This window comes from Mus caroli, chromosome 17 (assembly GCF_900094665.2).
Source record: "Mus caroli chromosome 17, CAROLI_EIJ_v1.1, whole genome shotgun sequence".
In the NCBI taxonomy this organism is placed as follows: domain Eukaryota; kingdom Metazoa; phylum Chordata; class Mammalia; order Rodentia; family Muridae; genus Mus; species Mus caroli.
In genome coordinates, this window is record NC_034586.1 from 82,593,401 (window position 1) to 82,619,507 (window position 26,107).

At 41.5% G+C, this 26,107-nt stretch overlaps 2 protein-coding genes across 2 annotated transcripts in view; one reads left to right on the forward strand and one right to left on the reverse strand.

Moving 5' to 3' along the window:
- Window positions 1–9,059, forward strand: part of Rhoq (ras homolog family member Q) — a 36,972-nt gene extending 27,913 nt beyond the window's left edge. The window contains exons 3-5 of the mRNA XM_021149070.2: window positions 3,528–3,692; window positions 3,972–4,067; window positions 5,898–9,059. Coding sequence (XP_021004729.1) covers window positions 3,528–3,692; window positions 3,972–4,067; window positions 5,898–6,053 — 417 coding nt within the window. The 3' untranslated portion in view covers window positions 6,054–9,059. The remainder of the gene's footprint in view (window positions 1–3,527; window positions 3,693–3,971; window positions 4,068–5,897) is intronic.
- Window positions 6,249–26,107, reverse strand: part of Pigf (phosphatidylinositol glycan anchor biosynthesis class F) — a 28,203-nt gene continuing 8,344 nt past the window's right edge. Inside the window, exons 5-6 of the mRNA XM_021149069.2 lie at window positions 17,906–18,014; window positions 6,249–6,560 (exon numbers count right to left, since the gene is read on the reverse strand). Coding sequence (XP_021004728.1) covers window positions 6,447–6,560; window positions 17,906–18,014 — 223 coding nt within the window. The 3' untranslated portion in view covers window positions 6,249–6,446. The remainder of the gene's footprint in view (window positions 6,561–17,905; window positions 18,015–26,107) is intronic.

The following is a 26,107-nucleotide window of genomic DNA, read 5'->3' on the forward strand; positions in this document are numbered from 1 at the left end:
TGAATTTTTGATCTTAGCCATTCTGACTGGTGTGAGGTGGAATCTCAGGGTTGTTTTGATTTGCATTTCCCTGATGATTAAGGATGCTGAACATACAACTTGGCATTCTTAAAAACTACATTTCTTTCTTTCATGTTTCCAATTGTCTTAAGCGGGTTGCGTTCCAAAGTGCCCAGTTAATTCCGTGATGACAAACTGTTCTCCTGTCCGTCAGGAAAGCATTTGCCCTTGAGACTCTGCTGTCGGAGTTCTGATGAGAGTGTAGGAATATTTATTTCTCAGTAAAGAAACTTCTCCATCGCTGCTGGGAGATAAAGCCAGGGACACGGGGCTTTGGGGATCATTGGAGGATTGCTGGGGAGTTGGGGAGGTCTGTTAGAGCTGGTGGGAGTCCTGCCATGCTCTAGGTGGGTGCTGGGCACTTCAGTTCACCCCTTATTTACACCTTGCCATCTTGGGGGATAATCCCCAGAGGTTTTTTGTCTGTGAGAATTGGAAATCTAAATGCTGGTGAAGGGTGATTTTTAATGAGAACATCTCACCCTCCAGACCATGCGAAGTGCAGGTTTGCCCAGAAGCCTGGCGTGGCAGGATGGGGTGGTGAGGTGTGGGCTTCCTTCCTATCTTCCTCTGTGCTGGCTGCTCTCACGAAGCTGCTGAGTGTAGACTCAGTGCACACTACTTAACCCTCCAGCTGCTCTTCCAGAACAGGTTTGTGGAATTTGTTTTAGATTTATTTTATGTGTAGGGATTTTTGCCTGCATGTATGTTTGTGTACCGCGTGTGTACCTAGTACCCTCAGAGGTCAGAAGAGAGTGGCCCATCCCTTGGGACTGGAGTTGCAGATGGCTTGGAGCTGCTGTGTGGGGACTGAGAATGGAACCTGGGTCCTCTGCAAGAACAACAAGTGCTTTTAACCCCTGAGCCAGCTCACCAGCCCCCACACATTATACTTGAAAATCATGTTTTGTTGTGACATTTCCATACATGTTTACAGTTATTTATATTTTGGTTGTATCCACCCTCCCAACTGTCATCTCTTGTCCTCTTGTCTTTCTCCCTGGGTCTCTTACCCTTCCCTAGCAGTCCCTCACTACTTTCCGAAAGTGACCAGAGTAGGAGAAGGAGTTAAAGGAGGACATTACAAGAGCAACACATTGGGCACTTAGCCACACTACTGCCTATGGTCTGACTTCTAAACCCAGGGCACAGAGGTAGTTAAATGCAAGTAGCAACTTCCACACTGAACGTAAAGGCTCGGCCTGGAGAGATGGCTTGGCAGTTAAAAGCAATAGTGGATCTTGTAGAGCACCCACATGCTGGCTCAAAGCTATGTGTAACTACAGTCCCAGGGCATCTGACACCTCCCCTGGCTTGGTGGGCATGAGGTATATACAGGCAAAACACCCATGCACATGGAAAAAAAAAAAGAAAAGAAAGAAGGAAGGAAGGAGAAACATAAAGATCATGGAGGTGGGGGATGGCATTTTCCTATTGTCCTGGCTATAGAGTTACTGCCCATTGATGAGCCAGCAACATGAATAAAGCTGCCTAGAGTACATTGTCATTGGAAAGACTAAATCGACGAGACAGAGAGTGATATCCACACTGTATAACAAGTTCCACTTTACACACTCTGCCCTTCGTTCTGTCTACAGATTTCATAACCAACTATGAAATTTCAACCAACTCTGGATTGAAAATATTTAGTGGAAATATACATAGCATGTGCAGATCTTTATTCTGCTCTTATTTCCCAAGTGTCTTACTTAAGAGTTTCTAGTGCTGCAGTGAAACACTGTGACCAAAATGCATGTTGGGGAGCAAAGCTCACATTTCACTATTGCTGCTCATCACTGAAGCAAGCCAGGACAGGATTTCAAGCAGGGCCGGGATCTGGAGGCAGGAGCTGATGCAGAGGCTATGGAGGGATGCTGCTTGCTGGCTTGATCCTCATGGCTTGCTCAGCCTTTCTTATAGAACCCAGGACCACCAGCCCAGGGATGGTCCCATCAGTCACTAATTAAGAAAATGTCCAACGGCACCATTTTAGGCATTTTCTCAATTGAGGCTCCCTCCCATCCAGTGACCCTAGCTTGGTGAAGCTGGCTTAAAACTAGCCAGGACACTAAGAAATATAATAAGACAACTCTTTGTGTTTTATTAGGTACTATAAGCAATGTATCAGCAATTTAAGATGTACACAAGGGTGTATAGGTTACATATAAGTAACAGCGCCATTTTAAAGAAGGGGCTTGGAGCGTCTGCTGATTTTGATATCACAGGGAGTTTGGAACTGATCACTCGCAAGTAAAATGAGAGTTGCTGGAACTGAAAATTCCAGCGAGAAAAGTGTCAGGTGGCCTGAAAGGAATGTACTTCAGTAGGAAAATAATGAGGCAGAAACTAAATGGATCTTTGAAATTACTCTCATAGCTCCATGTTTATATTGTTCTAGTAGTGAAGTGGGTCATTTAAGAAGGTGGTCTACACCAAAACCAGTTTCCATGAAACCAGACGCCTCCAGCCATGGCAGAAACGAACCCCTGACTCCATTCTCTTGCTAGAATGTATTGTGTCACGTAAAATAGTCCATGCAAAATGAGTCAGTCGCTGCTTTTTGTGGCAGCGACTAAAGCACCTATCAGGAAGAGAGTCATGAAGCAGCTGTTTAACCCATACAACAGTCTAGCATATTTTGGTGGGTATGGAAAGTTTGCTAAGGCAGACCACACAAGGTAGTCACAGAGCAGAAGGCATCGTTTGATCACATGTGTAGCTATAAGAATGTTTGCAGTTCTGGGAGTATACATGAAAAAAAAAAAACCCAAACAAACAAACAAACCCAAAAACAAAAAACAAAACCCAAATCACCACTACCACCAACAAACCCTGGCACTGCCCCGCACTCCAGCCCCCAGTTTCAAGCCTAGCATCTTTACTATGGCTGTCCGTCCTTACAGGTTCTTTTCCTTCCGTGTCTGTATGCGAGTCATCCAGTTTTAAGGATGAAGTCCATGAGACCATGTTGGTCAAGGCCTGTACTACTGTAATACTTGTGACACATTTCAGTGTGTGTTGTTATATTAGAATACTTAAGTGTAGAGCCCGCCTCGGTTCTGTGCAGACTTGTCAGTGAGAGCTACAGGAGTCACAGTGTATCGCCTCCCACCCCCATGTGTGTATATGCTTCTTTGCTTCTTTGTATGTTTCGATATGGGATCTCACTGTGTAGCCCAGGCTGACTAGAATTCCTCATCTCCCTTCGCCTCCAGAATGCTGGAGCTACAGCAGTGTGCACCACACCCCTCTGTTTTCTTCATTTTTATTTGATTTGTTAATTGTACTATTTTTTAAAATTATTATTGAAAAAAAAAGGAAGAAAACCAAAGCCACGTGGAATCACCTTACTTCACAGAGAGATACAATCCTGGTTGTTCTTTTGCCCTTGTAATCTAACGTAGTTATCGCTATTAATCTGTAGTCGGGTAAGTATAAATAATGACTTTCCCTCCCCTCCCCCACAGGAAGACTATGATCGTCTGAGGCCTTTATCTTACCCCATGACGGACGTCTTCCTCATATGCTTCTCCGTGGTAAACCCAGCCTCGTTTCAGAATGTAAAGGAAGAGTGGGTACCAGAGCTAAAGGAATACGCTCCCAACGTCCCCTTCTTGTTAATAGGAACTCAGGTGTGTGTGCTTTGACTTTACTCATTTAAGAAGGTCTATAGTTAGCCAGGAGGGATTGCTCTCAAACAAGACCCTGTGACTAGCAAGTGATGTGTTAAGTAAGTTTCAAATTGGCAATTCCTCTCATATTTCTACATTAAAATAATTCCCCCAAATTGTACTTGTATCTTTAAAGTCTTATTTTGTGTATTTTTTAATATGTGAAGATTAAATGAGACTATATGCATTGGTTTCTTTTAAAATACATATTATAGGACATTATTGATCTTTCTTAATTAGATTGATCTCCGAGATGACCCCAAAACTTTAGCAAGACTGAATGACATGAAAGAAAAACCTGTCTGTGTGGAACAAGGACAGAAACTAGCAAAAGAGGTAATGAATCCCTGCTGGGCTTTACACAGATGTGAAGATGAGGGCTAGGCTAGAGCACGGCTGTGCCTCAGGACCCAGTCCTATTGAGTGTCTCTCTCTCTCAGATCCCCATCAGCTCTGCACTGACACGAGAAAGGTCTGTTTCCCTGGCCGTAGACGAGAAAGAATGGGACCCTTTAAGTAACAGGAGCCAGAGACTTTTCAGTAAAAAATGGCAGAGCTGAGCTTCCAGCTTGAATGTTTGTCCACCTGTGCTAGGCTGACAACTATGACTGTAAAGGCACCTGTAGGAGGTACCGAAGCAGAGGCGGAGACTTCACACCCTTCTTAATTATTTAAACATTTGTACTGTGCCAAATTAGGCTCTGCTTTCAGCTTACACGCCTGCAGGTGCAGTTGAAGTGACATTAGGTGACAATTTAAATCTATGGTTATAGAGAAAATTATGGGTAGTTTTCTACAAAATATTTACAGATACATATAATACCTTTTAATTAAATTTACATTCTTCCTTACCCCAAAGCTAGATTCTTTTCCACTTCATATGACTATAAGATTACTGAATTCCTCTAATTCTTTTTTTTTTTTTTATTTTTCCTGTTTTGGCTTTAGTAGGATTTTTGTGTAAATGCAATCTAATAAGGTCTTTTAAAATGTGTTATGAGGAGATAGGAAGAAGCAAGAGAACTTTCTGGAGGACAGCATTTCCCAAAGGAAAGAGAAATGATTTCACCAACTCCAGGAATTCCTCGTGTTGATTTTATAATCTTGGAGAAAGGAGTAATTTCTAAATGCATAAAAGCAAAAGTTATAAATGCAGGTTGTCTGAGTACATAAATACGTGCTATTACACTGGATATTAGAAATCAGATTGCTCTGTAGGGCAGTAACCATAAAATGATTTAATCAGAAGATGGCATAGACCCTAGTGGAAAAGGGCTAAGAACATTCATCTGAAGTCACCATGTCTGAGGAAACTCCAAGGAGAAAAAATAGAAACTGTGTGTTCTAGCTAGTCATAGGGGCATAGGCCTTTAATTTCAGCACTCAGGGGGCAGAGGAAGGTGGAGCTCTGTGAGTTCAAGGCTAGCTGGTCTATAGAGGAAGTTTGAGGACAGCCAGGGCTACATAGGGGAAACTGTCTCAAAAAGCAAGCCAGCAAACAAAAGAAATTGTGTTTTCTTACTTGGCAGGTCTAACAACCCAGTAGAACACATTAAGACCCTACTGTGCTCTTAGGAGACCGTAAAGGAGTGAGCACAGTGTGCCAGAAGGGAATGTGTAGACTGAAGAAGCCAGGGAGATAAAGAGATGGAGCAGCCCAGCTACCCTGACAGTTAACCAGTCAAGGAAATGGCTAAGGTCTACACAGGGAAGACAGTGTTCTTGCCTACCCTTGGCTTTTTAACTGAATCTTAGATATGGCAAGCATCTCCCACATCAGTCTCGGGTTTGAACTCCTCAGGCAGGATCCCTCACTGTTCAGCCTTCACCCTCCTCCCGTTTCCCTCTGCTCTTTGTCCCAGCAGTCACCTGTGTCTACTCAGTATACCTTTTCTGGCCACACAGTAGGACACCTTGGCATGTCCCCAGGACCTAAGCAGTTGCTTAACATATATCGATTATCTAATATTTGATGAATGAGTTTTCCATAAAGAAATCCAGAAGGCCACACCCTAGTATTTTAACAACTGTCTCCCTCTGGGAATCGTGAAGATGCACAATAAGGTTCTTTTTATATAGCTATACTTTATAACTTCCTTTTTCACGTGTTGTTACTGAGTTGTAGAAAACCTTGATGTAACTGTGGCTTTTTTCCCTCCTTCCCAGATAGGTGCATGCTGCTATGTGGAGTGTTCAGCTTTAACCCAGAAGGGTTTGAAGACTGTGTTTGATGAGGCTATCATAGCCATTTTAACTCCAAAGAAACACACAGTAAAAAAAAGAATAGGATCAAGATGTATAAACTGTTGTTTGATTACGTGAGAAACATCTTTAGTGGCCAAGGAAACTGTCCATTTCTCCCAGAAAGCATTTGAAATGCTACAGCGGTATCCTGACCTCTTAAGGCGAAGCAGTTTAACTTGAGGAGGGAGGGAACCTGTCCTCAGCATTCTACAGAATTCATTGAGAATGTTTCAGAAAGGTCTAAGCGGCAGCGAACAGCATCTGAAGCCACAATCTACTATAAATACTTTATTTCAACTAGAAGGTACAATCTCTCAGGGGTTTCATAGTTAAAAAGCTACAATCACATCATGTTGAAATGACATTTAGAAAACAACAGTGCTGTAAATGGACTGCCCGGCTTGGACCATGTAACTTCTGCACAGCCCTTATGGAATCTGCACAGAGAAATAACTTCTCTCCTTTCTCCTCTTAATTGTTCTTGTATGTAAGCTGCTTTCTATTCCAGTAGATCCAGAGTGGCGAGATAACCAGGCCAGCCACGTAGCCAAAGGTCGCTCCGAGCGTACAGGAGATGGGCCACACCTGAGGAAAGAATTGAGATCTAAACCAACCGATGCTTTATTATCCTTGAGCACAAGTGAAGTGTAACACAAACATTTCTATAGTGGAGCTTAATGTGCTTTCTTAAAGAATGCCAAGTTTAATAGATCATAACTGCATTGATCATGAACACTAAAAATGTACACATTTTAGTTAATGTGCATTAAACTGTAACAAGGCTTCTGGCGACTGTAGATTTTAGTTTGATGTTATCCAAATTGCATGAAATACATGCTAAAGTAACATTTAAAAATTGGGTCATAGTTTGCCATAATCCTGAACTCAGTTTAGCTCTCGGAATTAGTTGGCCATTTTTCTAATTCCCACATTGGCTGTATACATCAAATGAAGTAAGTGTACAGGCTGACCAAACCTTAGAAACTCTCGGTGGTGTCAGAGGGAAGACCTGGAATCTAAGCATGTCCTGTGGGATTTGTGGGTCTCTGCTTCATAGTAAAACTGATGTCGGCTTGGAGCTGCAGATAGCATATCCACAGCAGAAGGTACAACCCACAGCTTATGCACACACCTAGTGTGAGGCAAGCACTGCTGGCTTCCCAAGACTGTTCCTCCAGCCATGCTACATTTCACTACACCAGAAATAATTAATGGTGACTTTTCTTTGTAATGCCATAGACAGGGTATGTGTGGAAAATCTTGGAAAGGAACCTTCATGCTCCTCTGTAAAGCTTATTTGGTGTACTGCAGCCATTTCTAACCCTTCTCTGGGGAATAGGCCATCCAAGTGTACTGGAGGCAAACCATCTTACTAACTGGCTGGTACCTCATTTGGCTTTCTTCTTCGGTCTGCTATGGATCTGCCTTATTCTAAATGCCATGCAACAGACAGTAGTGTAGGCAAAGCTTCCATGTGAACCACCTCCTGCAGTTGAGGGAAGCATATTCTAACCCATACATTGTTACCAGCCTTCTTTAGGTTCAAATTTGCAGTTGCTTAAACTACGACTTGTCTTTAGCAAGCTTCTGTTATCTTCCATGGTTTGTGCTTAAGCTTTGTCTATTGCACAGATTGGGTAATGGAACACTAAACATTTATACTTGAAAATGACAGCCTTAAATGTTCATACCAGTCACAAATCTAGATGTACTGTCTTGCATGTGAGCTTTGTAGGAGTTTTTAAAATATAAGCACCACGCTCCCCACTTGGTAGTGGACAGTCTACTGGACAAGAGTGTTCTCTTGGAAGTGGGCACAGTATATCTTCAGGCAGTGGTAGTTCACATTAAGTATCTCATGGCCTTATGTATGCTCAAATGGGACTTCTGTAATTTTCCCATTTAGTTTTGGTCTGTTTTTAGATAGAATTGGAAGAAACTGTATAGTTAACATATGAGCTAAGTTGTCAAACCTATGATCTGAAGGAATCAAGACAGTAAAGTATTATTCGTTTCCAAGTTGCCTGTGGAGATTTGATGGCTTGTTTTTTTCTTCAAATCTACATCTGTGAAACCCTTGACACTTGGTGTTGGCAATGAGTTTAAGTCAAGGACTTTCCTGCTCCAAGAGAAACGGATTCAGAATCTGAACGTGCACTGGTGTCACCTCAGTCTCCTCGTGTTTGATCATGGGGACAACCTCGTGCCCCAGTCATTCATGAGCTCTGAGCACTCTCTTCCGACTGACAGCAGTCATGGCTGGACGCCTCCTTCTCCAGATGGTAAGGCCTTGTACACAGACCACGTGAACTCTAGCAGACGGCTGCATCACCCGAGCCCGAGGTGCCTTAGCTATTCTACTTACCTGGATGGGGTTTGGAGTTTCCCATTGCTTGTTAAGAGTTCTTTGTGTTTGTTATTTAGTATTTCTTTTTGCAAAATCTTCTCTGCCACTTTAACCAGAAAACCAAAGATTTGTTTTCTATTCATGAGCAGATTATAGAGACACTGCCTTATTTTCAGACGCATATCTTCATTAATGGCTTAGGTTGCAGAAGAAATTCAGACTAGTCTCTGAAATAACTCTTTCAAACTAGTGAAATATCTGGGAAAGAAGATACTTTTCAAAAATATTTTATTAACATGAACTGTGTTAGTGAGCACACTGCTTCAAATAAGGTCATGTGTGAAAGAACATACAGAAAGTTATAATTGGTTAGTGTTTGCATAGGAAATTTGTTCTAAAGCCCTTTAAAATTTTTAGGGAAATCTTGAAATCTAATAGCACTTACTTTGCTACTGTATGCCCTTACTCTGTCCTTACAGGTACACTGTAGCTTACGCGTGATGATTTATCATATTACAATACGTACAGCCTGAGTTCATGCTATTTGTTATAAATTATCTTAGTCACTTTAGACATTGCTTCCGTTTGATTTTTAATTATTGGTTTTAAATACCAAATTAAATGCTGGTTTGTTGGTTGTTGTTTTTAAATGATTGTTACTTCAACAGCATCCCCTCCTGACGTATGGGGTCATAATAAAATGAGATGCGTAGTTTACTGTTTTATGTAAAGCACTGAACTTCTTACCTCAGGAGTTTTTATTTATTCCCCTTTCCTCTGCGGTGCGACTGCTCACCCCTGGCAATGTGTGAGCTCTTGCACCCCCTAAAAAGCTCTGTCAGTCAGGGTGTGGGAGAAATAACGATCCTTATGGGTCCCAGCCGCAGTCTGACTTGGGGTACCAAGTTCTGTTTGAATCACTCTGACTTCGGTATGGTTCACTGTTCTCAACACACACACACACACATTTGCACACATTCTTTAGACACTTGCCATACTTCACTTCCAAAGAACGTGGACGAAGTGAAGCAAATTCTTTTTCCACTGTTTTCCTCCTATTAGGAGGTAAGGCTTGGACCACTCAGCAATTCACTGTTATATAAAACTCAGAAATCCCTGTTATCAGCAAAATAAAATGTTTTAACTTTTCAAATAATTCCCTAGTGATGCCCCAGGCTTTGTGTGTAAAGCCTGCTGGGTGCTGCTGTGTCTCCTGCCATGCAATGCACAAGTCCTTAACTGTTGCCAGTTCTCTTTTCTGACTGTTGTAAGATGTTTAAGCCACACCACAGCACAGAAGTCTGCCTGACTTAGCCAGTCAGCCTCGTTTAATTATATTTTAATGAGACCTTAAGTTTTCCACTCAAAAATTTCCTTGTTTCACAGATAGTATTTTTATTTTCTTTATGCCACATTAAAATCTGTAGTATCTATTAGCTAGTTCAGTTGCAGAGATACAAATATTTCTCCAAATTATGATAAGCTGAAATAGCTACATATAATTATTGTTTTATGTAAGGAAAACAGGAAATTGAAAACAAAAACATTCATATTAAGAAAGCCATTCACAAGGGTTTGCCACCAAAGTGACATCATTTTATCTAGTTTCTTTAGTTTCAAATGTTTCTTAAAAATGACTCAATGAAAGAAACAGCTCATGTTACATAACAATATAACAATGCAATGCAAGTAGATAAAATTAGTAAGGGGACCAAAGGAAAACCCTATTTTAAAAGATGAGTGGCTCCATCAGGTGAGAAGCCAGCATCCTAGTTATGCATAATGCATTTGCCTCCCATGCCAGCAATCAGGAGAAGGATGGGTAAATTGAAGCCAACCATGATGTGGTTCTAGGCTTACTATGCTGCAATGACACACAGAATTCAAAAGCAACTTGGGGACCAAAGAAACGGCTTCTTTTTTTTGGCTCAAGCTTCCACATCACTGTAGGGCAGTTTGGACAAGAACTCAAATGGGAGGAACCTGGAGGCAGGAGCTAATGCAAAGGCATGGAGGGGTGCTTGCTTCTCTTGGCTTGCTCAGCCTACTTTCTTATAGAATTAGGGACCACCAGCCCAGGGTGGCACCACCCACAATGGGCTGGACTCTCCCACACTGATTACTAATTAAGGAAATGCCCTCCAAGTCTGTCTTCAGGGTGATCCAATAGAGGCATTTCCTCAACTGAGGTGCCCTCCTCACAGATGAAATCAGTTGGCACGGCTGCAAAACAAGACTTTCTCTCACAGAACCTACTCTGCTGCACTCCTGTGACCTTGTACTCCAGAGGCTGGCAGGGTAACCAACGAAGGAGGCTCACCATGAGTCTGAGGCCAGCCTGGGCTACAGGGCAAGAGACTATTTCAAAAACAAGACACCGAAAAGGAAAATAAAAATCCAACTCAATCCCCAACTCTCCCTCCCCATCCTGAAAAAGAAAAAAGAAAAAAAAAAAAAAAAAAAGCCTTGCTTTTAGGGCACCATTTATGGTCCTTCCTATAAATCAAGTGACTGTGGATTTATTTATCACTTGAACCAAGAAAGGCCAGTTTTCTCAAAGTAATAAAAATTAATAAAGAATTTATATTACCTGGCATAGAATTTGGGCAAATGAAATGTGTAGTAGTTTTTTAAAGAAATAAAATAGCTTCATAAGGCAAAAAGCACTTTTAGATATATAAGCTGTGAACTGTTTGAAAGAACAGTATGGCCCAGGGCAGATGGGTCACAGTGAAGAGCACTGCTGCTCTTCCAGAGGACCTGAGGATGATTCCCAGCACCCACATGGTGGCTCACGACCATCTGGAACTTCAGGCCTGATCCAGCACCCCTTTCTGTCCTCTGTGGACATGCTGCATACATGTTATACATAGACATGCATGCAGACAAAACACGTAAAATAAGTACTTTAGCAAAAGAGAATTTTTAAGAATGCAACAATACAAAAGAATGTGTCCCCTTGGGCTTTAGGAAGAGACTTCCTTTTGTCTTGGGAAAGGAAATGTTCGGCAGAGCCACACAGGGTTTAACAGCTCTCCAATGCGCTTTCCTAATGCGGAACACTGATGGAGATCACTGGTTTCCGTATTTGGCAGACTGGATTTGAATCTTGGCTTTGTGGGTACCAAGCATGTTGTCTCTGGCAAGCCATGTAGCCATTCTGTGCTTAGTTTGTTACAAACCCTGTTACCTGCAGGCACTCACACTCACACACACACACGGCAATAATAAATATAAGTGTAAAAAAAAATCTATGATTCCTTGTCTCCAGTTTTACCAGAATAGAAAAATCAGTATTTATGAAGCATTCATTTTTAAAAATCACAGATGCAACAAATTCTTGCACAATTTGAAACTAGAAGTCATAGGATTATAACTGAATTGGTTACTTACTGCAAAATGCCAGAGTAGAGGGTAAAACAGGTCACAGGTCTGACTGAACGAAGACTTGTGTGGTCTTAGGTAAATGGGTATTTCCCTTACCAAAGGGATTATACAATATTAAACTACATGATAATGTACAATTTACAGGTTTCAAGATTGGGAAAAACTAGTATTTAACAGAAGATGGTCTGGATTAAAGATGTGCTCATGTCAGCTAATTCTGCAGACAGGACTGTGGCAGGACTTTCCTGAGAGACTTTCCTGGCCAGGCTAACTTGTGTGTGCATGCGTATGCTCAGAAGAATTTACTGACTTTGACAGGAGTCCTGACCACGGATTCACTGCTCTACGACTAACAGGTTTCTAACTATGAGTTCTTTGCTGGAGAGAGGTCAGGGTAAATGCAGGTCAGTGTCCATTCACAATCAGCAAACCAGAGCCAGAGAGCAGATGGTCTTCACTCGTGTGTGTTCCGGTACTGGACCGCGGCATCTACACTAGGAGTACCCAGACCGCAGCATCCACACTAGGAGTACCCAGACCGCGGCATCTACACTAGGAGTACCCAGACCGCNGCATCTACACTAGGAGTACCCAGACCGCAGCATCCACACTAGGAGTACCTAGCAAAGCATTCAAGACCAAATTGAAAGGAAATGTGAGTGACCACCTGAAGGCACCAGCTTTGTCAGATAGGTTCTAACAGTCATGCAGATGAAAATCAACACAATGAACAAACCACTCAGAAGTAGCCTATGAGAGACATAGGACTGGCTAGCCTGGGCTAACCTTCCTTTGTATCAGAAAAGAGAATAATTCCTCCTCTGCAAGTTCATTCATTTCTCCTATTTACTCTGATGGCACCCACATCTGGAGGCTCACACACAACGCAACTCCAGCTAAGGTACCCAATACCACTTTTGGTCTCCATGGGCACACACAGAGAGCTGTGCACAGATATCTACAAACAAACAAACAAACAAATAGTAGAATAAGTCAGAAAATGATAGTGTATACCTGTTATCTTCCTATGGCCACATGCTACATACATGGGTGCATACACAGGGAAGAAAAAACATTCATTTTTTCAGACAAAGACACTATAAATTAGCTTTAAAGATGTTCCTACAAATTTATTAAGATTTTGGTCTAAAAATACAGACATCACCAGAGTGATCATGACATTTAGAAGAAACAATGTGGGAAAGGAACACAATTTAATACTTAAGCTATTCTGAAGAGAACAAAAGCTCTGGCTTTAAATAAAGAAACAAGCACAGAGTTTCTTGCAGTCTCCTCCGTGCAAGTGGAGCTCTGGTCTGAACCCCAGATCTTCCTCTTGCTATCAAGTGACTGCACACAGTGTGTTTCCTCCCTCTGTCCCACACTTTGCCGTTGTGGTCGGTAATAACAGGAATAAGATCTAGCTTGCTCTATAGTCCTGATTACATTACCTCTGGCATAGTACCAGATCCAGACCTGGTACACAGAGACCTACAAATGGTGCTATGTTCTATTAGTATCTGAAATGTGAGACAGAATTGAACACGATAGGAAAGTCAAGTAACTCAGTAAACTGGTTTAACAAAACACAAAAGGAACAAAAGGAAAGGAAGTCATGTAAGGGCCAGCAGACGCACCAAGACAGAGAGCAACAAGAACTCAGTAAAAACAATGACGCTTGCACTTGTGTGTGCTCAATGTACTGTCAGCGGAGCAGGTCACAGAACACAGCGGGGTGGGAGGGGGCCTCCTACCTTCTGTGGCCACCTTTCCTGCCTTCTTCACAGAGAGGTCTCTCGTCATGCACACAGACCTTTCAGCATCTACCACTAACTACTAAAATCACTCAACACTCAGGTAAGTTGAAAATAAGTTTTCATTGACATTAACTTTCAGTGGCCCATCTTTGTCACTTGAAGAAGAATCCATCTGAAAATTAAATATATACTTGAGATTTGTCATTATGGAACACAGTTGATGCCTGGACACGGGAACACCACACAAAATCAAATTGGAGTTCAGAGTAGAGAAAACACCATTAAAACATGAGACAGGTTTTGGTTCTATGTGTTCATGCATGTGTATTTTTAAAGAAACCAGATGTTCCTGTTTCTCTAAAATATGAAAAACATAACTCGGAGATGCTTGCTTAAACATATCAAATGTGCATCAGGCTGCAGGGGACAAAGAACTAAAAGCTCTCTTTTTAGCACATGCTGTCTGTGACAGGAGAGTTTGCACAGGGCCATCTCCTCACGAAGTTCTGCTCTAGCAAAGCCTCCACTTTATGAAATGCTTATCCCTATCTGATTCACCACCTTTCTGGCAGATCCTGTCAGTATTACTAACCACAGTGAGGTCTTGTTCTGTACAGTTTTAAGTATTGGCAAACAACAGTAGCCCAACAAAACCTTGTTTGCTAAAAGTGAAAAGTGAAAACAACCAAAAAGCGGCTGGTAAGAAACTGAATAAATCTGAGGAATGCCAACTTTATTCTTTCCCCAAGCAGTACACAATAGACTTTAAAAGGATCTTAGTGAATAAGCCAACCTTTAACTTAAAATATCCCCTCCCCAAAATAATAAAGTTAAACAGCCAGTGTATTCTAGCTAAATGAAATCTTTTAAATATTTTAACACCTGTAATAATTTCCAATTAGCTTATTAGAAAGTCTCTTTAAAGTCCCTAATTGAGGAGCTCAGTGGGTAAGAGGCTTGTCACAGAAGTGTGCTAAAATACATCTGATCCCCAGAACTCACAGAAAGCTGCACACAGTTGCCCAGCCTAGGCCATGGGCGCGCAGACAGGAGATCCCTGGAAGCTAGGAGAGCAGGCTAGCCTGGTGTATGCAGTGGTACTGAGGCCTGTCAGTGGACTTCTACATGTGCAGTAGCACCCATGCTTATGCACACTTTCAAAGATAAAGTCAGTTCTGCCAGGCATGATGGCCCATGCCTGCAATCCCAGGACATGGGATTTGCTGAAAGCAGGATCAAGTGTTTGAGACCAGCCTTGGTTACATACAGAATTCTAAGCAAGCCTGGGCTACAGAGTGAGCTTTCGTCAAAGACACGCCTTCTCCCAATGTCATAGGTCAAGGGAAGGCTACAGTGTTTTAAAAATCAGATGTTAATTTAAATCTAGTTCACTCTTTATTCTAAGTAAATACTGAAGGAGAAAAATTAGTAGTAAAAGCCTATATAATCTAAAAATGGAAAACTGAACTGTAATTAATGTCTTCTAAGCAAACTTAAAACACATGCTTTTAGTCAGCACATCTGCTTTCCACACTTGTTTCTACTTTTGTAATCTCGCAGGAACGTTCTAAACATGTAAGATCAGACTTCTATACAATAAAAGTGGCAATGTGTATACACACTGACATTTTATCAACTCACTAAAGCTCATTTCATACTAACTGAAAGCCATGAGTCTAGTAGTCGGAAACAATTCCTGTGCCCTTTTCAATAACTTAAGTGCTGGCTCTTCAGTCGAATGAAGCGAGATGCCGGCTAGATCACCAAGTGGGGGTCGGACTTGCTTCATGCACTAAAGCCTCCACAAGGACATGAGAACCACCACAGTCCCCCACCTTCCCAGACCTGCACATGACAGTCAGAAAGGGCAGACAGCAGACTGACTGAGAGCCAAAGGGAAGCGCAGCCCTGTGGGAGAGACAGCGTCTAAGTGAGGCACAGAAATGCACCTAAAACCAGGCACTCGGCTCACCTGAAAACTCGGGTCCTGTCAGTGAGCTACGCATCAAAGATTCAGTCCCACCCATCTGTTACCTAGGAATTTACGATTTCAGCAAGCGTGGGTATATGATTAAGTAGGATGCTTAAAATTGATGCTCTACCTGTGAGAACTGAAAACAACCTAAATGCCCATTCATTAAAAATGGTATTAAGAAAATTAATGTTCCAATTATGTAATTCTCCACTAATACACAATAACACCATAATATAAAGTTCAAAGGACAACGCATTAAAAACATGTACATGATGAACAGCATGGATGGAGAATGGGCTGCAAAAGTTACCATCAGAATAGAAATGATGGTGTTTTCCCAGTAGATGAAAAAAAGGGCTAATTGTAACTTTCTATAATAATTATTAACAAACACAGCTTAAATTTAAAAGGCAAATATATCTTCTCTTTGAGACAAGAAAAACATTCTTTTCACATTGGAAAAAAAAAGTACATTCATTTTTAATAGCATTGTTCTTTTTAGGAGAAACTGTCAGGAAAAATTCATGATGCTGTAGATTCAAGTATGTTTATTAGTGCATTATAGTAAAATACTGGCAGTAAGGAAATGATCAATAGTGAAATTTACTACATCATAAAATAACTATAAAGAAGCACAGTCTAAAACAATTAGAAATGAATGAAACAGGATTTTGGGGACAAAAAAAAAAAGGAAAGGTTAGCTGGGCGTGGTGGCGCAAGCCTTTAATCCTAGCACTTGGGAGGCAGAGGCAGGCGGATTTCTGAGTTCCAGGCCAACCTGGTCTACAAAGTGAGTTCCAGGACAGCCAGGACTATACAGAGAAACCCTGTCTCAAAAAAACCAAAACCAAAACAAAACAAAACAAAAAAAAAAAAGGAAAGGTTATGGTATTGCAGTGATGTGCTTCTGTGTCAAGTTGACAAAGTATGGAGTGCCCTGGCTAGTCTTAATTGTCAACCTGACACGGCATAGAGTCATCTGAGAAGAAAAGCAAAACTAAACTGAGGGCTTTCTCCGTTTAGACTGGCCTATGGACATGTCAGTGGGGGCTACCTTGATTGTTAACCAATGCAGGAGGACCCGCCCACCGTGGGTAGCACCATCCCATAAGCTAGTTAAGCTTAAGTCTAGAAACAAGCAAGACATCAAGGAGTATTCCTGCAAGGCCATGCCTGGAGTTCCTCACTGACCTCCTCACTGATGGACCCCAGCCTGGAGTGGGAGCCACAGAAAGCCTCCCATCCTCCCCACGCTGCTTCTGGTCAGTGGTTTACACAACAACAGAAAATACTACAACATGCTAACACATATCTATAATTTCCAAAACTAGGGAGCAAAAAGTATGGGGATCAGGAGTTCAAGGCCTTTCAAGGCTAGCCTGGGCTACCTAAGATCCTGTCTCAAAACAACCATATTTTAAAACCTGAGATAATGATGCTGGGTGATGACACATGAGTGTAACCCTACCAATGGCAAAGCAGTTAGAGTAAGGGGCCTAAGTTTCAGGCCGGTCTGGATGACAGAACAAGCTCAAGGTTGTGAGCTAAGCCATGAGCTCTTGCGTCAAAACACCAAAGGTGGGGGTATGGCTCAGTGGTAGTGTACTGTCAGGCTTCCTCTCAAATCACTTGCCTTTATTTTTAAAATTATGCTGGGAGCTGGCAGGACAGCCCAGTGGGTAAAGGCACCTGCTGCTAAACCCAAGAACCTGCTCTCTGGGTTATAGAACACACTTGGTGGAAGGCAAGAACCTATTCTGATGTCCACTCTCGCACTCTAGCATGCATGCACCCACAGACATGCACACATCAAATAAATAAAGACGTGGCAAAGCTTTTTTAAAAAATTACTTCGCAATATGCTTTTTAATATACTTCAAGATAAGTATTCAATGTGGCCATCAACCTAGATAAGAATATACAATCTAAGATTAGAAGTGTAATAACTTAAGAAGGAGAAGGAGGAGGAGGACAGGAGGAAGAGGAAGAGGAGAAGCATTTCTGCATGTATTGGCAAAATAAGCTAAGTTTAAGAACAGAGGCCAGGGTGTGACTGCTCTGCAAGATCACCAGCAGCCATGTGAAAAGCTATGGTGACACACATTTGTAATCTCAGTGCGAGAAGGTGAAGACAGGAGGACCCCAGAGATATGACGGCCAAACAGCCTAGCTACGTAATCTCCAGCACACGCACACATGCACGCACGCGCACACACACACACACACACACACAGAGTTTTAAAAAGAAGCATTCACGTTTGCATACAGAAGAAGCAGCTGGATAGTGGATGGCAGCCAACATGGGCGCCTATGGCACTGGGTCAGGTCCAGTGAGCTGTCGCCTAGACTGCTCTGCCTTCCCTCATCTTGTCAACAATGAATGCCTTGCATCACACCCAGCTTTCTTCACCGGCTTTCCTACTGCTGGGCCAACACACATTTTGTTAAAGTCTTTGAAACCAACCTGCCACGGTCTTTCCCAATCCAGTGGAATAGGAAATGCTCCAAGCCACGCTCCTATGAAACTAGAAACTGTCGTGATCTGAAGACTGTTCTCCCAAATAGATGTAACTCTGCAAGACACAACACATACGCCATTGGCAAATTATGTCGTTAATAGCTAGAAATCACACAAGCACTTGAACAAATTGATGCTACACATATATTTTTCATCCATTTAACATAATCAGCTCAAAATGACAGAACCGGGTTGGTGAGATGGCTCAGCGGGTAAGAGCATTGACTGCTCTTCTGAAGGTCCTGTGTTCAGCATGAGCAACCACATGGTGGCTCACAACCACCCATAATGAGACCTGATGCCCTCTTCTGGCACACCTGAAGACAGCTACAGTGTACTTATATATAATAATAAATAAATCTTTTTAAAAAATGACAGAACCTTGAAGATGCAAATGTCATTCCACTGGGAAGGTTCTGCATGTGCAATGTGAAAGGCAAACAATACAAAACAGCGAGGTAACAACAAACATATCCTCTTATCACAGCTCCTGAGTCCTTTCCCCACAGCTAACTGCCATTTCAAGTTATACGCCTTTCCAGAATGCACATAATTTTATCTTATGCATAACTGCATATATGAAATGTGTGTATGTATGTATTTTCCCTATTAAGGCTTAAATGCATCATGTTTAGAATACTATAATCATTATAAAAAGAAAGTATTCACCTATTGGCAATAAGTCTCCATTTCTCTTTCCCATCACCCTAAGCAACCGAGTTATTTTAGGTCTCTGGATTTGCCTGCTCTGAGTATTTCATGTAAGTGGGCACCTGTGACACGAATGCTCTTACTGATTTCTTTCCCTTAGAATACTCTTTCCAAGATTCCTCTACGGTGTGGCATGTGCCGACACTCCAGTCGCACCAGTGGGTCACACATCCTTGGATAGATACTGCAGATTTTACTCCTCCAGGCAACAGTGGATGTGCATCTGAGCTGTACTGCCCTTTGGGGTTAGATATAATGCTGCTAGGAAAATTTATGTACACATCACTGTAGGGACATGTGTTCTCATCTCTCTTGGGATTATACCTAGAAAGAAATAGCTAGGTCACCTGCTGTTTAATCATTTGAGGAATAGTTTCCTAAAGTAGCCAAAACATTTGATTTTCTCAAGTCATGTGTGAAGCGTCCATTTTTCCTACATCTTGCTAATTACCTGTGGATTATAGTCATTCTAGCCAGTGTGAAATGGTATCTCAATGCAGTAGACTTATGGTTAAGACTGCATTAAAGTCACGCTATAACAACCACTGAAGGATTTTAATCAAGCTAACAAAGTGATCAGAGCCATTGGTGGCAAGAAACAATTCCTTTCACAGTCTTTTCATTATTCTAGCACATTTGTAACTGACCTCTGCTTATTAAAATAAAAAGTACAAATATTCAAGAGGTTGACTTCAATTTTGACTGTTTGGCATATCCATGAGTGTTTGTGATCCTACATACAATAAACTTTAAAAAGAAAGAAAGAAAGATCTATAAAACTATAAAAATTCTGTAGCTTGTATTTTTAAGAAAACATATTTACTAAAAATAACTTATATAGCTTTAAAATCAGAATGAAGTCTCCTCCTCTAATTTCTATACCCTATAGAAAAAAATGTTTCATGTATTATATTTCAAGATTTTATTTCTCTCTGTACTTATAACTGTTGGATAAGACCGTGCCTTTGGGAAGTTTGTGGGAAAGGGAGCCCCTGAGAAGACGGACAGCTCCGACATAGGGCAGCTGAAACAGTGAGGCTGTTAGGGGAATTACATTTTCTCCACTCCCCTTCTTCTATGCTTCCCCTCATGTTACTCTTACAGTGTCCTCGCCTCTGTATCCCTCATTCACTCTACTATCTTCTTGGCATGAGCCACTTAGAAGGTAAATAACTCTTTCAGTCAGAACTCTCTTTAAACTTTCCTTGCACCACAGGAGCACGTTAATGACTGTCCTCTGTCTCCTCTGTACCTCTCATGTTCTCCAAGGACTTTATCCTCCCTGACTCCTTTTGTATCCCTTATTCATTCTGATTAGCTCAAACCTTTCCTTCATGCTAAAATTTGATTTTCTAACTTGCTTTATACTTCTTGATATTTCTTTTGTTGTTTTGTTCTGTTTTTGAGGCAGGGTCTTTCTGCCTAGCCCTGTATGTTCTAGAACTCACTATGTAGACAAGGCTGGCCTTGAACTCAAGAGTTCTGCCTGCTTCTGCCTCCTAAGTACTGGGATTAAATGTGTGCATGACTCAGCTGCTTCTGGACATGTCTAATGTATGTTTTATACATGTGGTTTAGGTTCTGAATTTATGTCATTGATTCTGCAATCTGGTCTTCTTCATTGTGGCTGATGTTTTCATCTTTGCTCTTTTTATTAAATTAATCTGCATAATAACATGTTTTCTGGTAGACTGTGTGAGATTTGCCTGGTTTGAGCAGGGCTGTTTTCTCCCACATCACATTACTCATCTGCCTGTGCATGTGCCTCTTGCTCTGCTGCAGTCCCACCTTCCCTTCCTGGCTGCTGCACCACTTCTGTTTCTCTCGCTCACTCTTCCCATGGGCAAGCTGTCTCGGCTACTGTTTGCTCAGACACGACAAGTAAACTCGCTCTGGTGCTGCTTCCCATCTTAACTGGCTCTATTTTCTTCCTATTATAAATCTGTATTTTCAACCTTGGATGTTATTTTAAGCCTTTTTTTTTTTTTTAAATTCTAAGTCAGAGGGAAAGAATGGAGAAGAACAAGGTAGATGCTCTCTGTGACTCAATAGTAATACTCAGCTGAAATGTAGTAAATGGTGGATCCAGGATTCAAACTATAAAAAAAATCCTGGCCGGGGTTTATGCATCCTTCAGAAACCAGATGAAGCTATTATGGTACCGTCTGTGCCCTTGGCAGAGGCCCAGTAGAAAGCAGCCCTGTAGATTCATAAAAAGCAAGGAGACCTGACAATGAGTCAGAGAACGGCTGTTGTGTTGGTGAGAAAAATCTATGGAGCGGTATTAGAATATTGGTATTAGATCTTAGTTGGACAGTGTCAATCAGCTGCCTTTGATCCCGGAGTTCTATTTCAAGAATTTAGTTTATAGAAACTCTTGCTTAAATTTTGCTGAAACAAAGATGCATCTCACATTACTTACAGTTGTTAAAAACAAACAAACAAAAAGCCCCTTGCTCAAGTTTGCTAAAACAAATATCACCTTACTTACAACTGTGAAAATGTGATAACAACATGCAATAGTAAATTAACCGCAGAATATTAATGATATGATGATTAGACTAATTTGACCACAGTGACCTAGTCTCCTTCTCAGTAATCAGGGTAGGAAGCACAAGGGAAGGAAGCTATTGTCTTCTGCCGCCTCCAACAAGGACAGGACCAGAAGAATCCCTAAGAGGCACAGCCACGTCCTATCTGTATCCAGAAGCACTCGCTGTCTATACTACAGCATAACCACACACCTTCATGGTCGAAACAACACAGCCTGAGGTCTCATTTCATTTAAAGCTAGATAATTGTGCTGTGCAAATGTGCTAGGCAAAAAGTGGCACACCATACACATGTGCATAGACAACAGTGTCCACGGCATCAGGGGAATAAAGTAAATTACAGCACAAAATTATAATTTTGCTTCAAAGTTGCGTATTCTATGAAGAAACAAAATTAGAGTACATAAGCTGTAATAATTGCCCCTTCAATAGTGTTACTAGGCTCTCTAATCTTCTGTTTAATCATTTGGGTTTTTAACATGAACTATATTTAATATTACATACTTTTACTACAAAATCTACACATTTTACTACTTAGAGTAAAAAGTATATATATAACATGCATTCATTCTTTTGTAACAAAGAATTGAGAAAGAAACTGAAACAGGCAAATTCCTATTAACTAATTCTTACAGGACCAACACTGGCTTGTTCTCATTTCACAGGTTTCCATAACAAAAGTGTGTGATTGCTGCTAACGATGTCCTAATTATAGAATATTTGCACATAAATCATAGGGCTGAGAACAGACTAAATAGCCTATTATTCTCTGAATAAACTTTTAAGGTAACTAAAGAAAATGTTATAGAACACTCTTAATGACAAAGGCCTAAGTACCTGTCCATATTATTTGACTTCACTGAAATTCCTTATGTCAACCATCAACTGTAATAAGGCCCTTTGAGTGCCTTCTATATATCAATGTGCCAACCACTTGAATGAAATTAACAGTAAGCACATGTGCTTTAGATATGTTCTCATCAAAACATGTCAGAGATTTCGAAGGATGGAGGGTGCAGCTCCCCCTGGTAACTAAGAGCATTTTACACAATTAAACACAGGCTTTCCCCAGTGAGTGAATATTAAATTCACTGCCTCTTAGCAACTACGTTTTTTTTTTTTTTTTTTTTTTACCACATTTAGACCAACTGTGTAGTAGAATTTATTTTATGTGCCTGACCCTTTAAAAGACCCCAGTGTTAGTTGCATCTTGGAATTCTGGGAACAGGAGAGGCTATAAAAAGCCAGCAGAGGGTGAACTGGGGGGAAATAGGATTCAGGGGGGGAGTAGGGTTCTGGGGTAGCAGAAAGGCTGTTCCAGGAGACAGAAGAGTAGGGTCAGAGAGCAGAGTGGGAAGAGAAGACAGTTGATGAGAGTTGAGACAGGAGAGGGTGCGCTGAGCCGAGCAAGATGACACTGCTAGAAGATAGAGAAGAATACACAAAAAGTATTGAATATAAAGAAAAAAATAAAAGCTATATACGGTACCTATTTTTATATGTGTATATCTTTAGCCATTTACTCCCCTTTCACTCTTAATGTTTGTGGTGGTTTCCTCAGTATAAAATCTGTTATCTATATAAAGATGACAAAACCAGACTCGGCTGTTTCATCTACAGAACAGGCATTACTGAGAGCTTCCACCTTGACAAGATCTCTGACCAGGAACATTTTTTAGCTCAAGTGACCAATATCAGACACTTGAAAAACAGCATAAAGGAACTGACAAACCAAAGAGCAAACTTCAGTACAAAACATGGGTCTATGATGGGTGACTACTATGCTCCTTTATAAGAAAGTCCACAGGAGGGAGAGATGGCTCAGCAGTTAAGAGTGCTGGCTGCTCCTCCAGAGGTCCTGAGTTCAATTCCCAGCACCCACATGGTGGTTCAGGACCATCTGTCAAGGGATCTGCTGCCCTCTTCTGGCAAGCAGGTGTACGTGTAGACAGAGCACTCAGCACATTAGCACACAGGCTACAGTGAGAGAAGCACACTTGGTGCTAAGGAACAAGGCAACCAACAGTAGGAAACTTACAAGCCAAGCACATCCAATATTACGCATACAAATAAGAAATCAAATTACTTGTTGTCTTCAGTTTCTTCACAACACACTCCCTTGGAGTTGGTTTCATTTATTTTTCTGGAATAACTCTAAGGATAACTGTTAAGATAATGAAATTAAGTGACTAAACCGCAAAAGCATCAGAGTCGATCCTTTACTTTCAGGATGCAATTCTCAATCTCCAAAGTCGAAAGTTTAGCTTTCAGTCTACACGTGACTGACTGTCATCTGCTCAGCCCCGAATGTACACAGTGTGCAAAGACAAGCATTAAACCCATGGGTGGGAGAGGACTCAGTGGCTGAGAGCACCTGATGCTTTCGGAGGACCCAGGTTTGACTACCAGCACTGACATGCCAGCTCACAAGTGTCTGCAACTCCAGTCCCGGGGAACCCGGCACCCTCTTCTGGCCTCCTGGCACCAGGGATGCATGTGGCACACACATATATAAAAGCACAAAACTCATATACATAAAAATGAATAAACGAATGAAAGTAAATCAAACCTTAGTCATCTCAGCTAAAAGAGAACAAAGTGTTAATACTGATTTGAAGCTGGGTGGGATGCCATGTCAGTTCAAAGTAGGCCTGCTCACCCTCAGCATGCCAGACTCATTTTATCGAAGGTAACCACACTAACGAATGTGGAGCCACAATGCCTTCTGCTCCACCCAGGACCAGGTCCATGTGCACATCACACGGAATTAGCTGGCGGAGCCTTACTCCTCTCTGAGCATCTAAGTGCTGCACTTGCTGGTCTGTTTCAAACCAACAGTGACTACTGAGACAGACGGTCCGGGCTGGAAAAGGGATACACAAATGCTGCTGGTATTTGTTAGCCCACTTAACAAACACTTGCTATTGGATTTGATTGTCTTCCTCACTCTGCAATAACCCTGAAGAGCACATATTCGTTTTAGTTAGATCATACTACATATGAGAATTCATGGAGTGAAGCAGGTTGTCTGAGATGACCACTGTGTAATGAAGGGCACAATCCACTTTCTGACCTTGGACTACTAGCTTCTTCTTTCTGAATCCAAGTTCCAGCTCCATGGCTTACTGACTATGGAACTAGAGCAAAGGACTCAGCCTGCAAGATGGCCAGCATCTTCATAAAGAATGTGGTGAAATGTCTCTGAAGAACAACACAAAGTTCATGAAAAAAGTTATTAAAATCTGTTTCTTATTTGATTTTATTTCATTATGATTTGGCATCATATATCCCATAGGCTGGTAAATGGCATGGCTTTTATTACAAACTGACTTTTTAACCACAGTCCTCTGTCAGCTTACTGATTACCTTCAACTAGTTGCATGTTGGAAATTTTGCAAGGGTAGCTCTTATAGTCTAGTGATTTTTGGTGGCATCTAAGAAACCTAGCAACCTCTATTACAGCCCTAATTTTCAGAAACCAAGAACAAATTCAATATCTATAACTCAGCATCAATAACTCATACTTCTCACTGTGGGTAAAGCTCAAATGTCACAAGCTAGCTAAGAAGTTTCAGTGAGAAGTGCTAGCTTCTCTGCTAGCTCCTCAGAGATAACGATTATTTCATAAACTTTTGTCTTCTTCAGAGATCAATGTGACCATTCCTATCACCTTCCAACTTTGAACATAAACGTTGTATCCTGTACACAAGCTTTAACCTTGGTGGGTTTTCTGTTTAACCTAAGTGGTGCTAAGAATATCACTCAGTTGGTTAGACTACTTGCCTGCCACACATGAGGGCCAGGGTTTAATCTCTAACACTCTATAGAAAGAAATTAAATATCAAGACATGCTACAACTCAAATGAACTGTGAAAACATTCTGCTAAGTAAAAGAAATCAGTCACAAAAGATCACAACCTGCAGGACTCATTTGTCTGACACGCCCAGTACAGCAGCTCTACTGAGATAGGGACAGAAACAGGGCAGCAATAAGGACGTAAGAATGTACTTCTATTTGAGGTACTGAAAATATCCTAAAAATGATTCTGGTGACGGGTATGTATATCTGTGACTGCACTAAAAGCCATTATGTCATACTTTTTCAGTAGGTGACATTTATGGTGTGTGAATCATATCTTATATTGATTTTTAAAAATGGTGTCTCCCGTGAACTGTGAACATAGCTCAGCGAGTGTGCTGGTTAGTTAGTTGTCAACTTGACCCAACCTTACATCATGTGACAAAGGAACCTCAGGTGAGAAGGGCCTCCACAGCCTGGCCTGCAAGCAGGCCTCTGGGGCATTCTCAGATTGATATGGGAAGGCCCAGCCACTGTGGGCAGCGCCATGCCTGGGCAAGGGGGTGCATAAGGCAGCAAACTGAGCACGCCAGGAGGACGAAGCCCATAAGCAACATTCTTCCACGGCCCTGCTTGAGTTCCCGCCCTGACGTTCCTCAATGATAAACTGTGATTGGAAGAGGTAAGCTAAATACGCTTTCCTCCCCAAGCTGCTTTCGGTCAGGGTTTTATTGCAGCAGAAGCCCTAATTTACAAAGCAGGTAAAGACATTTGCTGCCAAACCTGCCAACCTGAGTTTCATCTCTCAGACCAGCTTCCAAAACTGTTTGTTCCCTGACCTCCACACATGCCCTATGGAACAACAGAACCCATATATATATATATATATATATATATATATATATATATATATATATATATGGATACTTGTGCATATGTACACAAATAAATTAATAATCTGTCAATCTGTGTCCCCACTGTATCAGTTTACTTCATGTATCATGAGTCCTGTTCACCCACAGCTGGTGCTAGTTCTTGGTCAGATTCCAGCAACCATCTCTCACTGCTTCACAATCATTGACAAGG